General features: G+C 55.8%; 1 protein-coding gene across 4 annotated transcripts in view; it reads left to right on the plus strand.

Annotated features, from left to right (window-relative positions):
• The window catches only part of SCARA5 (scavenger receptor class A member 5), a gene marked incomplete at both ends in the record, with an annotated part of 53311 nt that overhangs the window by 6372 nt on the left and 23829 nt on the right, over positions 1–23110 (plus strand). For 3 of the 4 annotated variants that reach the window (XM_084231362.1, XM_084231363.1, XM_084231364.1), the window contains one exon: positions 1465–1593. The exons of the other annotated variant lie outside the window; for it this stretch is intronic. In XM_084231362.1, the coding sequence (XP_084087488.1) occupies positions 1465–1593 (129 nt within the window). The remainder of the gene's footprint in view (positions 1–1464; positions 1594–23110) is intronic. 4 annotated transcript variants of the gene reach the window in all.

Consider the following 23110-nt stretch of genomic DNA (forward strand, 5'->3'; position numbering starts at 1 on the left):
GAAAGGGATAGAAAATTCTAGAAAAAGATTAGAGAGAGTTAGAAAGATGTACTCTGCATGTCAGTGGAAAGTTGGGTCAACTCTTCTAGTTTTGCTAACATTTAAATGTTGATGACAATGATAATTGAATTGTATTTCTTGAACATTTGCTCCAAATTGTACCCAATGTTCTAAGGAAATATTATGTAATAGTCCTTCTTAACTGTTTAAGCAGCATCTTCAATAAAATGGGATAAAGCTTCCTCACTTACCAGTACCCCTGGGGGAGCTGGGGGCCAACGTGGTCACCACCGTTTCTCTCATGGCAACAAACCTTCTGGAAGTCACGGAGGTCAGCAGTAGCCTCCCTTGGTAACCCCAGTTACCAAGGAATTGCAAATATTGCACTAGCTTTCAGAGCATTTCTGAACACAAGTGATGTCAGTACCATTGTCAAGCCTGTTCTGGCCCCACGCCTTTCCCACAAGGGACACGGTTACCCGACGGGGTGTAGTGGCATAAAAGGGGGGTGCATACTTGGAAATTGCCTCCCTTCCCCTCTTACCTGCCCTCTGGGTCAGGGCGGTAAGCATCCCTTCCTGTCCTCTGCCCATGGACATGGCAGGCGGCGGCAGTGAGTTTGCTGGGCTCCGCAAAGGCCTCTGAGGCGCCTCCTTGAATGGGTCCCGCTGAAAAGCGCCCGGTTTGCTGCTAACATCTGCGCCTGAAGGGCTCGGGTTAATCCATCCAGGAGGGGCAGCGAGCACCAATAAGTCGAGGCTCCATTTTGGCTGGAAGCTGGGGGGTCTTGTGTAACATCACAAGGCAAAATCAGGAAGCCTTCGTGTAAATGGAAACCGGAGGGGGCAGGCAGGGGGCAGGTCCGCGTGCAAATATGCTTTGTTTACACTCCCTCGTGGCCTGTGTGTGCGCCTCTGTCTGTCTGTCTGTTTAGCTAGTTGTCAGCACTTGCGGATAGGGAGGTCTCGTCATCTCTCTGGCTTTTGGGGAACAGTTTGGATCTGGCATCCGCGGGCCCTCGGTGCTCCGGCCCCTCTCGCGACCACGCACGCCCGCGCAGCTGGCTTCCCCACCAGGCCCCCTCTGCTCGTGCTGCACCGTGGTGGGCCCGGCCACCTGGAACCCCTGTTTCTCATGTTCCCCAAACGCTCTGGGTCACGCGACACGATGCTGCTTCGTAAAGGAGCAGGCCCGGCCTCGCAGGCCTTCTGCGCACGCAGTGGCCCGGAGGTGGGTTTTGGACCAGGGAGCTTCGGGTGTGCGTGTGGAGACCCCGAGGTGGGAGGAGGCCGGGCGCTGAGCTGGCCACGATCCAGAAGCGCACGCGTCCTCACAGCGTGGCACACACTCGTGCCAGGGGTTAGCTCCAGCCCGCATCCACGCACGTCGGGGAGAGCTGAGCCCAGGGCAGGGCAGGAGCGAGCAGGCTTTTCACGTGTCTCTTCCTCCCTCTGGCCCTGCCAGGACCGTGCCACAGACGCAGGGCGGGCGGCTGCTGCACCCAGCTGGGCTCCCTGTCGGCCCTGAAGCACGCGGTCCTCGGGCTCTACCTGCTGGTCTTCCTGATCCTCGTGGGCATCTTCATCTTGGCAGGTAAGTGCCCCCCTCCGGCTCCGGCCTCTAAGGAGGTGAAAGGAGGTGGGAAGTGAGAGCAGACGGGACCGGGAGGCCGAGCCTGGCCGCTCCTGCCTTCGGGAAGCGACCGCCTTCTCACCTGGACACCGGGAGGGAGGGAGCTGGCTGGCCCTTCCGCCTGCTAGGCTCCAAGCAGCCTCGCTCATTCTGAGGAGTCGGCAGGGCCTATGTGAGCCTGGGAATTCTCTGAGGCTGGGGACGGAGAGCTGGCTGCCACGGTGGCTTGCCCCACCTCGCCGCGTGACACCACCGCGGGTCTGTGCTGTTTGCGGGAGGCACTGTGCTGGGGGGCTAGCCAGGGTCCAGGGCAGCCTGCTGCCCTTTGGCAAGCGGTGGGAGTGAGACGGGCTTGCCCCACCGCAGCTGGGCTGGGCTCTGAGCATGTCCTCTAGGAGGGAGAAGCAGAGCTCGTGAACTCCTGGAGGGAGCAAGTGGGGAACCCACCGTTGAGAAGACCACCTTGTCCCCCACCTGTAATCCTACCATGATGGAGATGCTGACGCAGGGGGACAGAGCATCACCATTTCTGGTTGGGGTCTCCTGACTCCCACCCAGAGGGAGGGCTGCCCAATTAGCACCTTTCTCATGGGAGACGGGAGGTTTGACACAGTAAGGACAAGGGATCCATTGCTTTCAACCTCCCCATCTTGCATAAGGAAGGGAGTCCTCGAATGCTGTCCTCTCGTTCCACATCTTTTTGTTATAATGTCAATGAGAAAAAAACAACCCCAGCAGATGCTGGTTAAAATGACATTATTCAAGGACCAGCTTTTGTTATATGCTGTTCTGCTTGAATTTACACCTTCCAAGAACCCGTGAGTGACCTCTGGTGAGGACTTGCTCTTTCTACTTTGTATCAGGCTCCATGCAAGGATTGGGGACACAGCTAAATGGGGGCTTCCCTCAAGATCTCCAAGTCTAGGGACAAGGTGGGGGCCCAGATAAAGTGCATTTGAAGGCAGAATGCTGGTAGGACTGTGATGGGCACTGTGTCCATGCCAGTGACCAGAGGTGGAAGGCTGTGTGTTGCGTGGAGAGGGGAGTCGTGGGAACGAGGCTGCTAGAGGAAGAGCTGGCTTGGCGGGCTGAGGGCGGGTCCTGTGTCAACTCTTGGGCAGGAGTGGGAAGGTCGAGGCCTTGCAAATGGCCCTTGGCTACAAAAGCTGGGGCAGAAGTCCAGGCCCTCCCTGGTCTTGACTCACTTTCTGTTTAGCGAGAATCGTCACTTGGGTCCTATGATGGGACGGGGTGATCAAGGCTACCTGTGCCCTCGGGTGTCTACACTCAGGGCAGAGGGCATCCCTGGGGGTGACATCTATCCCACCAACCACTGAGCTGAGGGCAGCCAATGGCAACCAGATTGCTCGTGATTTGGCCAAGTGGTCCAGGGGTGGTGTCCAGTCAGAGGATGGTTTGAACATGTTCTTGGGCCACTCAGTGAGGAGAGATTGGGATCTAGATTTTGTGGGTTTGGCAGCCAGGACCATAGCAAATTTCCAGAATGTCTGGAAAGAGTTTCAGCCCAGCAGGAAAGCTGGACTGTGGTGTTATAATGGCTCTACTGAATAGGAACTAGGGTGACGGGAGGGGTCTAGACTAGCGGGGACCTTGGGCCAGGCCTCCAGAGGTCTGGGGTGGAGGGTCACTGCATCTCGGAGAAGGGAATGGACGCTCTTGCCAGGTGTTTGAGGGCTGCCATGTGGGAAAGGCCAGATGTGCGTGTGGCCTGGAGGGCAGAACTGGATGGTGGGTAGACTTCGCCAAGAGACAGATCTCTGTGGTGCACAGAAGAGGGCATTCTCGGAAGTTGTGCTGTCCAGCGTGAGCTACAGCTCTCCTCCTGACTTGGGGCTTGAGTGGGATTTACCAAGACATCCTGGAAGTTTGAGAAAAGAGGATGGAACATGTTCTCCCAATTTAATGCCAGTGTAGCCACCCTTCCTTAGCTGGTCCTTATGGGTCTTCTAAGATTGGGAGGCCTCGGCCAGGGACAACTGAAACACCAAGTGGCAACCGGGCCCAGCACCTCTTTATATATATATATATATATAATTTTTATATTCCCCATACAATTGCAACCCTTATTTTGACCCCAATCCCTCCCCTCCCCGCCCCCACCCCCCCATAGAGTGTCTCTGGTTCATAGTTGTTTGTTGATTTTGATATTTTCTTTCTTATAGTTATTCTTTTTCCTGGTCCCTTATTTAAGTTTTCTAGATTCCTGCTATGAGTGAGACCATCCGGTATTTTTCTTTTTCTTTCTGGCTTATTTCGCTGAGCATGATCCCTTCCAGCGCCATCCATGTTGCTGCAAATGGCATGAGTTTATCTTTCTTGAAGATGTGTATATGGACCACATCTTCTTAATCTAGTCATCTATTTTTGGGCATTTGGGCTGTTTCCAAAGCTTAGCTATTGTAATCAGTGCTGCTATAAACATAGGGGTGCAGGTGCTCTTTTGAATTGATGTTTCTGTGTCCTTTGGGTAAATACCTAGGAGTGGAATTGCTGGATCCTATGGAAGCTCTATGTTTAGTAGGTCCAGAAATCTCCACACAGCTCTCCATAGTGGTTGGACCAGTTTGCACTCCCACCAACAGCCAGCACCTCTTTTTGATCGCCTCTTCCAAGCAGCTCTGTCCCCAACTCTGCAACCAAAGAACCGTGTGTTCAAACATGTTCATGTTGCACGCACCGTCTTCACCCTGGAATTAAGGGCTCCACCCCTTGGCCTTTCTTGGGATGGATGCGGTGTTGGAAACAGCACCGTGAAATGCCACCTGGGCTTATTCTAAGGGTGTTGTGGAGAACGTTGTTCAGCCTTTATACAGTGTCAGCTAAGGGGACACATCGAGAAATTATTTTCTGTCTAAATCTCAGCAGGAGATACGCTTTTCTTGAAGAATTAGGTTTTTATTTAACTTGAAGAAACTGCAAATCTGAAAGTAATTAAAATCATTGCAAGGAGGTAATTAATGCAAACTGAGAGTCTGTTGTCATCCGCTGTAAGATGTGTGAATTTGAAGGTAATTAAGAGGGAAACCTGAAGACAGATCTGTGGCACGCCCGTCCCGAGCGTATAGGCAGAACAAGCTTTTGAGTTAGCCTCATTCCAGCTCCTTTCAGTGGCTCTAACTTGTTCTTCCTTTATTTTGTTCTCCTCTGCTCTTATCTGGGTGCATTTCATGCGACCTTGTAGACGTCCTTGTTTTTTGGCACAAGGGAGGGTATTATATACAGTTTTGTCTTTAAAAAAAATCTGGCCACTCTATTCAATCCTGCACGTACATGACGATGTTCCGGAACATGGGTGTGGCTGGATGAACGAATGGTCGAGACAGGCAGCCTGGGAGTGGATCTTATTTGTGGATAAGAGACATGTGGAACCCCCGCCAAGGACATGTGGCTGGTAGAAGAAGGAGGTGTGTGACTGATTATGGTAACACACATACCAGAGTGCGCAGTGAGTCCCCCCTTAAGCCATTGAAAGGTTCTTGGAAGTGGCGTTATAACGAAACATGTTGGAAGAAATGCCATACACCCAGCTATCTGCACTGTGCTTGGCATATGCCCCTGCAGGAACATTAAGACAGGCCCATGTGACCGGTTATCGCCAGAGTCTGAGGCCAGCCTGTGTGGGCCGCAGAACACCTTCTCTGTTACCAGCTGTGTGGCGCTGGTCAGGTTCCTTGACGTTTCTGAAACTGAGTCTCCTCATCTGAAAATGGAGGAATACCTGTGCCCACCTCTTTGGTTGTTACGAAAGTAAAATAAGGGAAATCTATCCAAGGCACATAGAGATGTGTCTGGCAGGCCGTATGCGCAACAGAAGCAGCAGCTAGGGTTATCACTGCTGCTGTAGTAGTAGTACCACCACCTAGTGTTACTACTCCTGCTTTCTCTTGTTTTTCTTTGTAGTTAGTTAAACCGAGCATGTGAAAGGAGTCAGACTAACTTGGCCATCACGCTGGCTCAGTGTTAACATGCTGTAATCGTGGGGGAAATCACTTCACTGTCTAAACCTTAATGTGCCCATTTGTGACATGCGTGGGTGGTCTAGACCAGGGGTTCTTAACTTTTGGACCTTGACCTACATGAAGAAATGTTTTCCATCACCACCAGTTTATAAGGGAAATAACTGTAAATATGTGGTAAAGGCACAAACATTTTTGATTCTATTCTATATTCATTTTTGAACAATGGTCACAAACCACCATGGATGAACAGGATACAAGTCACAGTGTGACGCAGCCCTCCGTGCCTTGCAAACATTCTGAGAGAAGAGCTGTATTTTTTCAGAATGGGGAGGCTTTCGAATCCAGTCTGTGTCCTGAATGGCTCAATACACTTGGGGCAAATAATCTAACCTCTCAGATCCTCAGTTTCGCCATTTATAAAATGGGGTGATAATGGCACCTATGCCACAGGGTGGTTGTGAGGATTAGGTCAATCAGTACATGAAAACTCTTTGTTCCATGAAAAGCAATACATGTTAGATAGAATTATGGTCATTATTGGGACAATCAGAGGGATTTTGCTGTCAGAAGAGCAAAGGATCAGAAACCTGCCCGGGGAGCCTGAGTGCCCAGTGGTTTCATCTATAGCCAGAGAGAAAGACAGTGGTCAGTGTGGTGGGAAGGATGTGCCCACAGCCCACCCCTCACAGAGACCGGGAGGGGCCCTGGGCTCTTGTGACGGACTCTCCTCAGGCTCCACAGACGGTCACGGCGCTGTGAGTCCTTAGTGGACCGAGTGACCAGCAGCACCGTGTGGCCTCTCCTCCTGGCTCTGGGGAGCTGAGTCCTGGAAGGGGCCTCTGTCCTCGTCATCTTGGCCAGAACCTCCCTCCTGACTTCCCAGACAGACGAGGTTTTGTACTTCTCCTGAAGAATCACCACAAGGGACAGAAACTTCTGCCTGAATTCTCTTGACCGTCCCAAACACGCTGTCTCTAGCTCCTCTGCGGGAACAACTCAAAACTAAGATCTTGCCTCGTCCCTGCGGTTGTCCTTCAAAAGTCAAAACCCCCAGGCTGAGCAAACCCAGTCCTGTCCACAGTGTCTGGAGAGGCCTCTGCATGTCCTGCTCTCACACTCGCCACATTATATTGGCGGTATCGGCATGTGCCGGCTACCTTCTCGTCTGAAAGAAAACTCCCTCACGATAAGCCGCTGCATCTCGTTGGTCTTTGTCCTCCCGGTGTCTCCCTTCACATCGTAGGTGCTCAGTTAATGTCTGGCCTAACCCAGACTCTTCAGGATAAGGTAGAATGTCTGAGTGGTGAACAGAATTAGACCCAGTCGTGCTGCGTGGTCCGGCCAGGGCGGAGTGCCCGGCTGTGCACCACACGGGCTGACGTAGCCGGAATCTGCACCAGCCTTCCCGGAGGCGACTCCTCTCACACACCACGCCGCATCCCGAGGGTCTTCCACCCTGTGCCAGTGCAGCTGGGTTTGGCTGGTGCTGGTGCTGCCCTGACTTTGGTGCAGATCTTGTTAACGATCCCGGCATCATGTCATCGTGCTGCTTTCTGCCAAGCGCTGCCGGGCGGGTCAGTTTGAATCTGGATTCAGACATCTGTCACTGAGCATTCCCTTTCAGCCTCCTGTCAGCAGTCCCGTCCGAGCCAGTGTCCCAGCCAGGTCCCCTCCACAGCCGGCCGCCCCAGGGACAGGCCTCGGGGGGACATGACCAGCGCGCCAGCCGCACGAGCCGGCCGAGGAGAGGCAGGGGCGCTCCGGGACAGCGCCGGCCTTCTTCCCCCGCTCTCTCCCGAGGCGCTCCCGGCCCCACCCTGCCGGCCCGCGCGCCTTCGCACACTCTCGGCCTTTCCCCAGAAGGGACGCCAGCCTCACCCGGCTCCGGGGTTGAGGGAAAGATGAGAATTTTGACACCCCGGCTTCTCCAGGTGAGCGGCCGGCCCTGCCTTTGACTTTGATGGAAGCTTTCAAGCACACCTGAGGTGAGAAAAATGGAGAACACGACCCTTCCGTGTGGAAATGTCCTCCCTGCGTCTGCGGACAAGTAACCGCAGTGATCAGCGAGGACGGGCCAGGACGCATCAGCTGCATCCGCTGGACTCCATCCCCGGCCAGAGGCCAGATCCGGCGCGGCCTGCTCCTGCCAATCAGGCTTCATCGACGCATTGTCCGTGACTGTCTCCACGCACCACGCAGAGCTGGGTGGTTGTAACAGAGACCACAGACCTGAAATAGGTCGCTCCAGGAACATCTCTGCTCCCTCCGGGTTTCTATTGATGACTGATTCCCATTTTCAGCTTGCACCTCTGAATTGTGTTTCAGAGAACTTTCACATCCACCGTCCCCCACTCCTCCTAACAATCAAAGCAGCAGGGAAGCATTCGCCATCTATGGGAGAGGAGCTGAGGCTGAGAGGGGGCCTGTGCTGGGGAGCGGGGCCTGGTCCACAGACAAGGGGGCTGTGATTGGGCGCTCTTGCCCACGTCCTGGCCGGGGTCGGGGCAGGAGGCAGGTATCTGCCGTCTGGTGGGCAGGGCAGCGGCGCTGGCATCAGAGCCCCGGGGTCCAAGCCCCGTTATTGCCTCTGACTGCGTGATCTGGGTGAGTCATTCCAGCCACCTGGACCTGGGTGTCCTGTCAAGAAAGCAGGCGTGATCCCCACTTCTAAGTGATGTGGTGAGGATTCAATGAACTCATCCAAGCAAACTGCCTGGGAGAGTCCAGGGCTGCCAGTTAAGTCTCGTCGGTGATGATTCAAGCCGGTGTGAGTCCCGCAACCAGGTGACCATCCCTTGCCATCCAGGAAATAGCAAGAGACCTACCGACGCTTTGATTTCTGTCCCGGGAACCAGGATGAGAAGTAACTTTAAAGACACATTGAACGCAGCCCCAGATCTTGCTGTGAAGAGGAAATGTCTTATTTATGAGAGAAGACGACTAGCTGGAGTTACGTGGCCTCCTGCTGCCTCTTCGTGGCCCGAACCCCCTCCCTTCTGCTCTCTGGCGCTGTCCTCTGCCGTGTGCCAGAACTGTCAAGCAGCTTGTGTCACTACCCGATGGCTTTGAATTTGGACTGGGACGAAAGCCCAGCAGCTAACAAGCGCTTGTTCCCTGCCCTTTTGGAGCGACGTTAGAAGCTCTTGGAAGTTCTGCAATGGTCCTGCAGGTTTCGTGCCTCGCCTGTCTCCACCCAAGGACCTGGAGCCTTCTTGCGTCAAATCCCAAACAACAAAGACTTGCTGGGCGCCCACCCTGCGCCTGGCGCTGCACTGGACACAGAAGACGCGCCGAGGAAGGTCAACATCCAGCTGAATGGCAGGGGACACGCCAAAGAACCACAGAGCACCCAAAGGGGGCCAGGCGCGCTGAGTCCGTGTGCTCGCTTACGAGGGGTGCTCCTTGGGGGTTGCTTAAACATGAGTCTCACTAAAAACACTATTAAAATGTGGATAATCATGATCACCAGTCAGGACAGCAGAGACGCGAGAGCACACAGAGCAGTGCCTGGCGCAGCACCTGGCTTACACCAGGGCCGCGCTGGGTGCTCCCCTAGAAAACATTTGGCGAACTTCCGAGTAATGCAGTGAAGGGACCCTTAGGGCTCCGTGGCCCCGCCCCCCTCCCCCATCATGGGGTAACTAGCTCAGTCCTGAGTCTCTCTCCCCCTGTGACTGAAGAGCCAGGGACCTTCCTCAATTTCCCTTTCTGTCTGCCCCTTTGACTTCTGCCCGAGGTCCAGACTAACACGTCCCGCTGCCTGGACGCCCCGGCAGGGCGACTGAGTAAAAGTTGGAAACTTAACCTGCAAAGATAACTCTTGATTTCCCCTCCCAAACACGTGTCTCCCCCCATCCTTGCCAGCCCTATCAATGACACACGCATCGACCCCGGGATCTTAACCCAAACCCAGGCACCCCACGTCTCTCGCCCGCCTCCTATCCTCAGCCCGCTTTCTCTCCCTGCACGCCTCCGACTGCTCCCGGAAGGGCTGCCAGAGTCAGCCAAGGAAAACACAGCTTACCCCGATACGTCTGAATTTCACATCACTGATGAAGAATGTTCTAGTGTAAACCTGTCTCAACTACTTGTGGGCAGGCCCTGGAGGCAGCAAGCTTCTCACCTAATCAGCCAGGGTCGTCCTTGGGGTGGGTGGGGCTGGGGGGCCATGCGCCCCCGCCCCGGCCCCTCCCAGAGGTTTGGTGGTTTGCTTGGATGAGTTCATTGAACCCTCACCACATCACTTAGAAGTGGGGATTGCTCCTGCTTTCTTGACAGGACACCCAGGTCCAGGTGGCTGGAATGACTCGCCCAGATCACGCAGTCAGAGGCAATGACGGGGCTTGGGCCCCGGGGGTCTGATGCCAGCGCCGCTGCCCTGCCCACCAGATGGCAGATACCTGCCCCCCGCCCCGACCCCGGCCGGGAGTGGGGCAAGAGCGCCCAATCACAGCCCCCTTGTCTGTGGACCAGGCCCCGCTCCCCAGCACAGGCCCCCTCTCAGCCTCAGCTCCTCTCCCATAGATAGGAGGGGCCACGCTGCGGCCTCTGGCAGATGTGTTCTGTCTTGTTAGGATAAAGTCCAGCTTCAGTCCTGCCCTCCACCTCTGAGAAGTACCTCAGAGATAGAACCCCAGAGTCCACACCAACTGCCCTTCCAGGGGGCAGCCCAGCCAGGTCAGATAACTGGAGGCATCTCCTGAGCCACTGGCCTGGCCTGAGGCCTTCAGACAGCCACACTCCCCGAGCCCTTCCTGGAGCAAGCCGAGGGGTGCAGGGGGAGGCATCCTGCATCCCCATCTCACCCTGCTGGGGGGATCTGATACTGCTGCATCCTCGGGAAATCCCAGAAGAGAAGTAGCCGGAGCTGTGTTCCAGGCAGGGGGCGTGGGGCCCCCCGCAGTAGCCCCTTTCACTGCTTCTCTCTGGTTCCCCCTGATCTGAGCTCAGCTGTCATGTCGTGGGGCTACCTGGAGCCAGCACCTCAGGGACGCCCCCCCCCACTTAGCACCTGCAGGCAGTGGAGAAGGCACCCCAATGGCCCCTCTGTGCTACAGTGCCAGAGCCCGGGGTGGGCACGGGGTGGTCCCGGGCTCCAGCCGAGCAGAGGTGCTGGGGAGGCCTCCTCCGCCCTGTTTCTTCTCGCTGCTGTCGCAGCCACAGGGTCTGGCCAGTTGTCTGTGTGGCTCTGTCAGCGTCACCTCTGCCAGCGTTTGGGAAAACTTCGTCTCTCCGGGCCGAGTCCAGCCAGTCCTCTGTCCCCGTGAGCACTCGTGTCCCGGGCGTGGCGCAGGGATCCCGGGGATCCGCGGGCAGATGGGAGCTCGCCTCCCTCAGGGTCTGTGAAGGCGGTTTCTCCCCTCTGGCTCCGAAACCCTACTCCGCGGGTCTCAAGGAAATGATTACAGGGGAGGGAGCGGCTGTGTACAAAGCGCCTAGCAACGGTGTTCGTGACCACTGAGAACTGGAAAAAACCTGACTCCAACATAGGGCTGGGTTAACTCCAGTGACGGGCAGTCGACACCCAGAGCTAGTCCACAGCCATCCCAGCAACAGCTATGGAGCAACATGGCAGATGTTTGTGCAATGACGTTCTGGGGCGCCAGGCTGCCCGAGTGCATGTGTGCTGGGGGGCAATTATGCAAGCAGATGGCGGGGGGGGGCCTGGGGAGGCCAACAGGACTGCGGTGGAGTGGGAGGCTCGTTGGCATCTTCTTCCCTTTCCGTTCTGTGTGTGATGTTGTTGCTGTTCTGATAAACCCGCCCTTGGAGAAAGCCACGGGATCCCCCTTGAGTGGAGGACACGGCCCCCGTGGGGTTTGAGTGTCCCCTACTACCACCACCTCCCGTGGGGCCAGCACCTCCCAAGGCCCATGGCTGCCCTGTCCAGTGTCAGGTGGGGCCCACAGAGCCGTCCTGGAGTGACTCAAAGACACTCCTGTCTCAGATGGAGGCGCTGGGCTGGGACCCTGAGGACACATGATGAGGGAGAGGCCGGATGACATATAAGACCAGTGCTGGGGGGAGTACGCCCGACCTCTGCGCTGTCCGTGAGCCCAGGCCAGGGGAAGTGTCCTGCTCCACACTGTCCCCGCCTCTGGGGAGATGGGGACTTGCATCTGGACCTGGAGCACCCAAACTTCTGACACCCCTGAGAAGTCCTGTCTTCCGAGCACCCTCCTCGAGGGTCCCAGTTGTGCCCCCAGGCCCAGCACCCACTTTCTGATGCCTATCTTGGTTCTGCTTTGCCAATTTTATTTCACAACTTCTATTTCTTTGGGAGCGATGTCAAATGCTTTAAGTTTCCCCTCAAACCTCTCGCTTCCTCTCTCTTTCCCTCTTTATCTCTTTGCCTGTAGCTTACCCCCCAACTCTGTTGAGGTGAAGTCAACAAAATTAAAATTGTCTGTGTTCAGGTACACTGCGTGAGGCTTTGGTACATGCTTATACTGTGAAATGATTGCCACAGTCACTTCATAAAGCTGTGGGCGTAACCATCATCCACACGGTTGAGATTCTGGTCGTGTGTGGTGAGAACATCGAGATCGACTCTCAGCAGATTTCAAGCATCCAGCGTCGTGCTGTTGCGAGGGTCTTCACACCGGATGTCAGATTTCCAGAATTTACTCAGCCTGTGTAAATGCAACTCTGTACTGTTTGATCAGCTCCTCCCAGTTTCCCCCAATCCCTGGCAACTACCATTCTACTTTCTGCTTTTATGAGTTCTCTGTTTTTAGATTCTACTTATCAGTGACACTATGTAGCATTTGTCTTCCCATGTCTGGCTTATTTCACTTAGCACAATTTCCTCCAGGTCCATCCATGTTATTGCAAATGGCAGGATGCCCTTCTTTTTAATGGCTGAGTAATACTCCCCTGTGTGTGACAACTGGGAGCTACTGGCAGGGCCGAGGGACCAAGGGGTAGGACCTGGGCATACAGGCCAGTATCCCCAAGCATGGGTATGAGACTGCGTGGGACAGAACAGGAGGGGTGTGGGGAGGGAGTGAGGTTCCCCACATAAGGTCAGAGTACGGACTCCTGGCACCTCAGAGGGCTGGTTCTTGGGCAAGACCCATATATGGCAGCTTAGCAACCAACACTCCATGTCGCTGCCTCAGGCTGCAGGGGCCCCAGCTGCAGGGGCAGCCGGATGGGCTAAGCCCCTCGCTCCCTGATGCTCTGGGCCTCCTTGGGTTGCAGGGACTCTGCTTGGTGGCAGACAGTGTGGCCTTGCCCAGCCACGTCAGGATGCGAAGCCCGTGTCTCACCCAGCGGAGCGCAGGCTTTGCTCGGGACCCTGCAGGGCCCCCCATCACCTGACCTGCTGGGACCAGCTGCTCATTCACATGTAGCAGTGAACCATCCACCGGCAGCTCACCCCAGTTCCAGATCTTTCTGCAGCAGCACTGCTTTCCTGGGGCTGGGCCAGGGGCTCCTCTTGTGTCCCGCACCCCTTCAGACCCCCACTGCTCTCCAGGAGCCAGACCCACGTCCGCAGCCCTGCCTTCCCTCAAGGCCCAGCCCTGCATCAGTCAGGAAGGAGACGGGGGGAATAACAGACCCCTCTTTTCATGGGGTGTGGTCAAGGGGCTCGTAGGTTTATTGGGGCTGAGTGGGGTATGCCTGCGGACCGGCCTTCCGCGGGCCCCTCCCACGCTGAGCTCTCCTCTGCGACCATGGCCCTACTCCCTCGCTGCCCGAGCCGCAGTGACATGGCAGCTGGTCGGCCTTTGGTTTCAGTCAAGAGCTCTTCCCCTCCCCATCTAGGGTCCCAGCCCCACCCCCCCAGGAATGCCCTGCAGCTGGAGCCTGGGCTGCGCCCACCAGGCAGGAGGGCTGGGCTCCCCGTGGTTGAATGCTCTTGGGACTTGAGTCCTCCCAAGGTCGCTGTCCCACCTCCCTGCCCCCCACCCCGCCCCCACCATCTGGACAAGAAGCAGAGAGGGAAACTGAGGTATCTAGGGGTGAGGGGAAGTGGGGGATTTTCTTTTAAGAATCCCCTTGTAAGCTGGTTCTGCCCGACCCACCTGCCTGGTTCCCGCAGGCCGCAGGCGTGAGCTTTATGGTCATGTGATGTGATGCCGTCAGCCTTCCCAGCACGGGTGACACGGCGCGTCCACTAACGGGCCGTCCTGGCACGCTGCAAACTGCGATGTAAAACAGGTGGGCTCTTGAGGATGGATTTTTCAGTTTCCTTGGTAAAGCCAGGGCTATGGAGGAGAAATCCCCATTCCCTCTTGCGGCCCATTGCTTTTGATTTCACTAGGCGTCTGGGACTGGAATATTTGTTTCCCTCCCAATCTTGGAAAGTGGCCCGCAGCTGGAGCCGCCTGTGCCCAGCTGTTTGTTTTTCTTCCTTGGAGAGGGACTTGGGCACGGTTCCCACCCCTCCCCACACGAGTGGCCAGTTTGAAGACGCGAGTCCCCAGGCACATGCCCCCCCGGACACGTGGCCCTGGGCTCCGTGTTGCCCCCGAGGGCAGAAAGGCCAGCTGGCAGACCCTGCCGCCCCAAGGAGCAGGCCCACCCCAGACGGCCCCATCACTGTATTCGATGGCCAAGAGGATGGAGGGAAAGGGAGAGAAGATTCCAGCCCTCCGGCCCCAGGCCAGGCTCTGAAACTTCCCTTGTGAAAGCTGAGCTGGGGCCACGTGGCCTCCCTGCAGCCCATCTAGCATCTGACCTTGGGTGGGACTGGGCTGAGCTTGAGTCATGCTCGACCGGAGCGTGTGCTGGGATCAGCCAGGCGCTCCCCAAGCCGCCACCCACCCCCAGGGGTCAGTCCCCAATCCCAGCCAGAGTCTTAGTCCCTCTTCCTGCTCCTACCCCACCCCAGAGCCTCCCTCAGGTCCCCTTTGAAATGTTTCTCTTGTGGCAGAGCTCCATCTGTGATGCCTGCACCTATATCACACCCCAACACTGCCCTCGGCCATCTTCAAGTGCAAGTTCAGGGCATTATGTACGTGGCTGTAGACCATCCCCACCCCCTGCCTCTAGCACCTGTTCATCGTCCCCAGCCTCCGCCCACCTGCCCACAGCCTGCCGCTAAATTAATCACTGCTTTAAAGACTCTCTTAAAAAAGGGTCAACACTCGAAGACGTTAGGATTTAAAATATAGATGGGGGCCTCCCCGGTGGTGCAGCGGGTTGAGCGTAGCACTGTGAAGCTGTGCGCAGCCTATGCAGCGCAGGTTCGATTCCCGGCCGGTCAGGGAGATTCCCACATGGCACAGCAGACCTCTCCTGTCTCCCTGCTGCTCCCCTCAGCAGTGTACTTCAGTCAGTCTGCCTCTTCTGTTCCCCACTTTGTCTCTGGTGAATCCTCTCACCCTCCCGCCTCTGGCCTGTATCCCAGTGCTTGTATGCATGAATAAATAAATCTAAAAAAAAGAGATATAGATGGGGTTGGGGTAGGGACATGGTTAACCTGTAACACAACCCTTTTCACCTTCCTTCCATAGATATGGGCTTTAAATTCTTTATATTGTGCAAACATAACCATCCCATCGGGAAACAATCAAAATTACGCATAATTCTGCCACTCTAAAATCAATTATTTTCAACAATTGTAGTTTTCTTGTAATCCCGTGTGCGTGTTTGTATGTGTTTGCTGAATAGTGTGGCGTCTGCATGTTCCACGCTGTTCCATTGTAAACCTCTCGTTTTTAGAGCCTTATTGAAGCCCGACTAGATGATGTCCTGTGATTTCATTATTCGTGAACGGCTCACTTGTGACATCTCCTGTTCTTCGCTGTCACAGATAAGAGTGCAATGAATTTCTTTATGTATGGCATTTATCTTCTTTTGGCTATTTCTAGGGTAAATTCCCAGGGGTGAGATTATTGAACAACGCATATGAACATTTTTATGATTCTTGATACATGTTGCCAAACTGCTTTCCAAAAGCATTTCACACTGTCAGCAGTAGTGTATAAACACACAAATTTTCACCAGGGTCTTGCCAGCCAGCTATATCAATAACACTGGCCCCTTAGAGTGAACCTTAATAACACTGAGCCTTAGTGTGATTTCATTTTTTTGTTTTCATTTTCATTTCATTGCTAACTGATCATCTCATAGAGTTTTGCATTCATTTGATTGTTAGTTGTAGCAACTCCTAAGGGAGAGTTGATTCGGCCTTTTGTCTGTTTACCTACGTGACACCAATCAGATATTTACTAAGCATCTACTATATGCTCACTCCCATGGGGTGCTTTGGGGTCACCAAGAAAGTGGAAGGCCTAATTCCTATCTTCCCAAGGCCTACAGTCGACCAACACATCTTATTTAGTTACTGTTGATGTCTTTGTATACCCGACTTACTACTTTATGCATTGTGCGGGCTTGATAAATTTTGTTGAATGTAGTTCAGTCCCAGAGAGCATGTTTATCTTTGCGGTTCACGGAGATATGCATTCAATTCAATGGAATGCAAAATCCAAGTCCAAATTGAGCCTGAACCCCAGAGAGAAGCCAAGACTCTAGAATGAAAGTGGATGAGCAGGAGGTGCTGTGTGATTGTGTAGAGACAAGGATCTCGAGGGCAAGTTTTAAAACAAGGTTTTCTGTTTGAGGTTAGCTATAAGAGTAAGTATGGCTGCCCACCAAAAATTGCAAAGTTAATAGAGGTATGGTGTACAGGCTGAGGGAGGTGACCCTTTGGTTTCTGGTGTATACAGAGAACAGGAGCATGAACCAAGTCTGCCAATTCCTCAGCAGCGTCTGCAGTCCCAGAGGCAAAGCCAGGGTGGTGCAGCTACAGGGTGTGTCACTGCTGAGTGCAGACGTGGCAAGCGCGCCTAGACACCTGGGTGTCTGATGGCAAAGTGAACACAGGACGACAACAATTCAGGCGCAGCCCAAGGAGAGTCACGAGGAGGAGGATGGCCAGAGGGGACCATACACTGCAGGGGAGCAGGTCCCCTCATGTGGATGCACCGGCTCCCTTAGTACTGGTGATGAGAAGGGGGCACCGGTGCTCTGGATTCCTTTGGAAATTCCAAATGATTACCAGGTCATAGGGGGAGCCATGGTGGAGGTCCCCAGGGGCTAAGAGGGTGTGTGTTCAGGTGACTGGAAAGTCACCCCCAGGGAGGAGGAGGGACAGATGTGCCCAGGATGCTCCCTGGTGTAGAGCCCAGGAGCGGGTCTCACTCAAGGCCTGGCTGGCACCTGCTGGTGGGAAACCCATTCCCCTCAGTTCTGTGCCAAATACAACGGGATTCAGGGCTGGTCGAGGGTCTATGGTTAGACAGTGAGCACAACAGAGCTTTGTAAAATGCAAAGCCCTCGACAGCTGTTTGGATTCCCACCGGGAACATTAGTGCCCACGCGGCTGTCCGACCCCGCAGAGGGGCGAGGCTGAGCAAGTGCACGCGACAACCAGTCTGTGAGTTTGAAGAGGGTTTTGCAGCAGACACTGGGCTTTCTTCCTACTTGTTTGATTTCCTCAAATGAGATAAGAGCTGCACAAAGCTTGCAGCACAGCACCTGGCCAGAGTAAGTGCTCGGTAGCATTTACTCTTTAGTCTTCACAGAAACCCCAGATAGAGACGTTGCTAATTCTATTTTGGGGTCAAAAGGGGGAGACTCTAAAAAGAATTCCCATGTCCACAAGCAACAAGTTAAGCTATCAAAATTCTGGGACTCTAAGTTCAATATTCCTTCCTTTCTGATTTATAGCTAAGGGTCCAATTCTTAAGAGTCATGAAATGCTAAAATTCATTTCCTTTTGATAATCTACACGTCACATAAAGCTCTCAGTTTCTGTAAGACAGTAAACAAGAGATGCATGCAGGGTGTTTTTTTTATTATGCTGCATTAAAAGTTGTCATTAAATTATTTTCCCTTTTGTAGAACAGGCTCTGAACCCACATAACACTGCAATGGGATGGGTGATGGCACAGTTTCATGTGACTCTTTTGCAATGCTAAATATTTTTGCAACACTAAAGATATCCTACTTAATAATGCAAGACCCTCTGGGGACCAAACAGCCTTCAAAATAATTCTTACTGAGTGTCAATGCTTTTAATTGAAACACTCTACATGTTTGGGTGGAAATGCGTTTACATGATTATCAGTGATGATTCACAGGACAGCAGGGGAGGGAGAGGGAGGGAGAGAGGAAGAAAGGACGGATGGGAGAGAGGTGGAGAGATGGGCACCCAGTTCTGGCCTTCTCGACAGCAGTGCAGAATGGTGGCAAGAGGCGAATTGGGCTTCAGAAAATGAGCGCTTAATCTTGTCCTGCCACCAACCGTTCAGAGGACCTGGGACGTGTCATATCACTTTTCTCAGCCTTCATTTCCTCCTCTGAAAATGCAGAGCGACTGCTAAGGTCACGTTCAGGGCAAAGCACCTGTGAGTCCAGGCGCGGGTCCGCCTTGTGAAGCAGGGGGTGCGAGCCATCTGCCTGCCGCATGGGCTGCAAGCCCCACCTTCTGGCAGGGGAAGCCCAATAGGTGCCTTGACTCCTGCCGAGCCTGGCGCCATCCCCTCCTTGTCACTAGTGAGAATCCTTTCCAGAGTACTCCCGGACAGGCTTGCGGGGAAGCAGCCAACGGGACGCCTCCCACTGCTCCCGCCCCAAGCCATGTGGTGCCCCAGGGACCTCGCTGAGCTATTTGAAAACAAGCACTTATGGAACAACTTGTCCAGAAGATGGAAACAGAGAAACACGCTGGCCTCCTCGCTGATTGCAGAGCTGGCCTCACGGGACTGGGGCTGGAGGCAGCCTGGAGAGAGGGAGGCGGCCGCTGCCCGGAAGGCGCGTGGACTGCAGGGGCGGGGCAGCAGCCCCAGGTGAGTCGGGATTCACCACTGGCCAGGCTGCCGTCAGGGGCAAGCTCTGGGCTCGCCCCACCGAGGCTACACGTGTGAGCATCTCTGTGTTCTTTCATGAAATGTTCAGTCAGGCACGGCCACAGGAGGAGACAGAGGAGAAACCCAGGAAGGCGCCCTAGAGACAGGAGGCCCTGGCGGCCACGCGGGGCGGCCGGCAAGCACCCAGCCCTCTGTGGACAGGAAGGACAGAAACAAAAGTCCCCACCGGTGCTCGTGGCTGTGCTTGGCCACGTCCCCAGGCGGCACCGGCCCAGCGGACACAGAAGAACCTAAGACAGGGCCGCGCAGGGCTCGTGGTGCCTGGCCGCTGGCACACCCAGGACCGAGCGTGTTTCAAACCACTGCATCATCCTTTCCTCCCCACCCCACTGCCTCCCGTGAATCCCCAGTAAAGGCCCTCAGGGGCCACTGTTGTGCCTTGAGTCACATCTTCAAAGCTGCCGAAGTCCAGCGCTGGGACCGCAGAACGTGACTGTCCTGTGGCAAGGCCTTTACAGAGATGACCGCAGCGCAGTGAGGTCACTAGGCCGGGCCCCGTCCACTGGGACTTGTGCCCCACAAAGAGAGGAGACGAGGACACACAGGGAAGACCGTGCAAGGGCCCAGGCCTCCGCCTCCAGCCTGTGAGATGAGGTCCTTCTGCTGCGGAAGCCCCGTCTGCTGCCCGCCCAGACGCACCCCACCTACTGTGCTTTCGAAAACACACCCCAAACCAACAAATTAAAAAACAAAAGAAACGGATGAAAGCCAAGAGACAACAGCAGCAGCAGCCCAACACCTGCTCATCGGGCCCGGCCTGGCGCTTGGAGCTTGGAGGGCGAGTCCAGGTGCAGCTTAGAACCCCAAGCAGCGCCTTTCTCACCGCACCTGACGATGACATCACAATGAGACCCCCCAACACACACACCCCGGGCGTGTTTGGGCCTTTTCCCGCTGTGATACCCAGCTTTAAGTTATTCTGAAAGAAATGGTGCTTTTGTTTTCAGTTCTGCCAGCACTTTGCACACTCAGTTCTTTGAACAGGTACTTGTGAAAGCAAATAAGGAGCCTCACCTCCCGGGGATTCTGGGGTGATGGGACAGGCGGGCAGCGGGCCCCCAGATCTGGTCTTGATAGGGGCAGGGTGGGGGACCAGGGGCCTGCAGGCTTGGGGTACCTGAGGCGCAGGCGGGAACCTAGCGGGGCGCTAGCCAGCGTGAGTCCCGCTGAGGCCAGACCCTGCAGCCCACCGCTTCTGTGCCTCTTCCCCGAGCCCCGCCCCATGACCGGCTCCACGTCGGTCGCTTTGAGCTTGACTTCGTCGCTGCAGGATGACCCTGCGGCTTGATTCCACGGGGCTGGGGGTTTCCTGTCACCAGACGCCCCTGCGATCAGCGCTAAAGCCCGTTTCTCCCTCACCCTCCGGCTCCCGGAGGCCGCCCCTGCCCGTCCCCTTCTCTGCCTGCCTCTCAAGGTGCCCCTTGTCGTCCCAGCAGCCACGGCCCTGGCCCTCTGCCGTCCGCCGGACGCTGGCAACCCTGCCCTCCTCCTGCTCCTGCTCCCCACCACGGACACCACCCACAGAAACACAGAGACCACCACGCCCAGCAGCTGAGGAGGGTTCGCTCGGGGCACCGTGGCAGCTGCGCCAGAGAGTCCTGGTGCTGGGTTTGGGTTTTCTTCTCCCAGGGAACACCGGGCACGTGTCAGAGGAGTTGGAAAACGGGATCCTGTTCTGTGCAGTTTCTCCCTTGGGACGTGGCCGCGGCCTCGCGGGGAGGGCTCGCCCCTCGGCCCTGCTAGCCCAAGCACAACCTGCCGGGTGGCCGTGCGGACACGCGAACGGTGCCCGGCGGCCGGGGTGGGCAGCTGCGAAGACGCGAAGAGCAGGCGGGAGAGGGAGGCGGGCGGTGTGCGGAGAAGGAAGGGCCTCCTCAGCGTGGCTGGGCTGTCACGGACCTCAGCGTCCAGCACGGGCTGGTGCTTGCTGCGAGGAGCGATGCTGGGTGGCAGCGGGGGCAGAGGGAGGGCAGCAGACCCGAGGCGCGCCTCTGAGTTGGTCTGTGCCTGGACCACGGCGCTCGGTCCTGCCCTCCTCTCTGGGCGCTGCGGGGCGGCGGGGAGAAGTGTCTGTCAGGGAGAGGTTTGTGCCCCAGCTGCTCCCACGTAGGCAGGGCTTCCCCTGAGGCCCAGGCCATGCGCGGTGAGGTCCTGCTCCGGCGGGCAGGCCATCCCCCTCCTCTGCCGTGTGCTGGACGCTGCCCCCAGGCCCAGGCCTGGCTGCTTTTCTCGTCTCGCAACCGAAAAAAGGCACCGCAAGGAGGCATTGGGGGTCCCGTGAGCACACCACCTGCCGTGGCCCGGAGTCCCTCCAGATTGACAGGGTGGGGAATGTGTGGGCCACGGCGGGGAATCTGTGGGCCGTGTGCAAAGAGTCTGGCTGGCCTCTGCCTCCTGCTGCTCCTCATGAGTGACCCCAGCACTTCCCTCCCCCACCTGCTTCATTTCCCAGCCTTAGGTCCTTCCTCAGACCCACATGCAGCCCAGCAGGGTCTGGGCCACCCACGGCCCCCACTCGCCCCCCTCTGGTGGGAAGGGATGTGGCCACCAGGCAGGTCTGGAATCCAGTGGTGCCCTTGCTGGCAGAGGATTCTTGGGGCTCTCCCTGACCCAGGGGGCTGCCATCCGGGTGTGGGATCCTGAGCCCCCCACAACTCAGACTCAGCTGTCCCAGTCCTTTGTCCTTCAGGCCATGGATGTCACCCTTGCTGCTCCCCCCAGCCCTTCTCCTGGAGGCCATCCCTTGCACCCTGCTCCAGTGGCTGGGGTGCCCTGCCCTGCCCTGCCTGTGGGCCTTCTGCTGACACCCACATGGCCGCGGAGACCCACCTGCCCGCAGGCTCTGCTGTTGCACCCAGACACCCCCTAGATCTCTTTCTCAGTCGGCTCAGGCTCTGCTCTGTCAAAGCTCCAGGGACTGGGGCTCAAACAACCTGCTCGCGTCTCGGGTTCTGAAGGCTGGAAGTCCACCTCGCGGTCCAGCAAGGCCCGGGTCTGATTTCTTGGCTTGCAGACGGCGCCTGCCCTGTGCTCACATGCCCAGAGGAGGAAAACCCTGGTCTCTTCTCACGAGGGGCCGATCCCTCCTGGAGGTCTCTCCCTCACGCCTCATGGAAGCCTACTGACCTTTCCGGGACCCCACCAGACACCATCCCCTGGGCATGGGGGGATGCAAACATCCAGTGCATGGCAGCCCCCTTTGCCCCCCTAGGGAACCCCGCTCAGGACCGCTCCTCCATCCCCGCTGCTCAGCTGGACCTGGGCGTGCTCCCTCCCTGTCCTGCTCCGGCCTGTTCCTGACGCCAAGGCCCTGCGGAGCCTTGGACATGGCGTCGTCTTCCTGTGTTCACGAGAAAAAAGCAAGACTAGCTGGGGGACTGCGAGCCCAGAAGGCACACGCCCTCGCTCACTGTCCCGGAGGCCAGAAGCCTGGGCGCTGCTCTCAGCTCAGCCTAGAGGAGGCGCTGTCCGCGCGAGGTGCCTACACTGTGGTGGCTGGGGCTGCACTGCCCAGCCCTGCACGCCCCTTTGTATAAGAACCCCGGGCAATAAGATGTCATCCTGCTGATCCCATCTACAGGAGCATGATCTATAATGAGGTCACATTCTGAAGCTCCACGTGGGCATGGATTGTGGGGGAGAGGGCATTCAACCCACTGTGACACCCCAGCTTTAAGTTATACTAAAAGACATGGTGCTTTTGTTTTAAATTCTGCCAGCACTTCGTACACTCAGCTCTTTGAACAGGTACTTGCTGTATGCAAATGATAAGGAGCCTCGCCCCCTGGGGATTTTGGGGTGATGGGACAGACCGGCAAGTATTAGCTCTTGACCTTGCATTTGATGCAAGAAGAGAGAGACTGCCTAGAAGAGAGAGAAGCAAAATCTTGATACAACTGGGAGTAAAGAAGGCTCCAAGAGGGCTTCCTGGAAGAGGTGTGGACGGAAGGATGCTCCGCACAAGGAGTTAAGGAAGGAAAGACGAGGCATTCTAGGAAGAACAACCAGCTTGATCCGAGTTCTTGAGCAAACCTTTTCACTTATAGGACCTTACAGTTTGTCCACAGAAGTAAACGTGGGTCACCAGGGGTTCCTGGTGGGGGCAGCCAGGCCATCCTTCCATCCATCTCTAAGTGACTGGCCCTTGGGTTGGGGGGTGACCTGTGTAGTCCCTGGGAAGACTGAGCATCATGTCCTGGTTCATTTCTTGGCCCAGTTTGCCTGGCACACAGTAAACGCGAGGGAAATGCCAGTGTTTACTGTCCCTCTATGATTGATTTCTCTCTTTGTGAAAGCATTCAAGTTGAAGAATAACTCGAGCACATTGAAGTAGATATGCCAGGCAGAGAGATAAATGAACCACTTGCATAAACATGAATTAAGAGAGTCACACTCAAGGAAGAATTGTTCCCTGCTGAGGACAGCAAACATCTGGAAGGAATTACATGGGGGAAGCGGGTGGGTGGCGGTGGTGTGTGAGCTGAGAACACACTGTGACTGCTGAAAGGAGATCATTCATTTCTGGGGTGGGTAAGTGATCCCCAGAAAGGGAGGCTGCTCCAGGCTAGTACAACAATTGGATGCCCAGAGTATTTACCCTCCAAAACATTT

Source organism: Talpa europaea, assembly GCF_964194135.1.
Source record: "Talpa europaea genome assembly, chromosome: 4".
Lineage (NCBI taxonomy): Eukaryota > Metazoa > Chordata > Mammalia > Eulipotyphla > Talpidae > Talpa > Talpa europaea.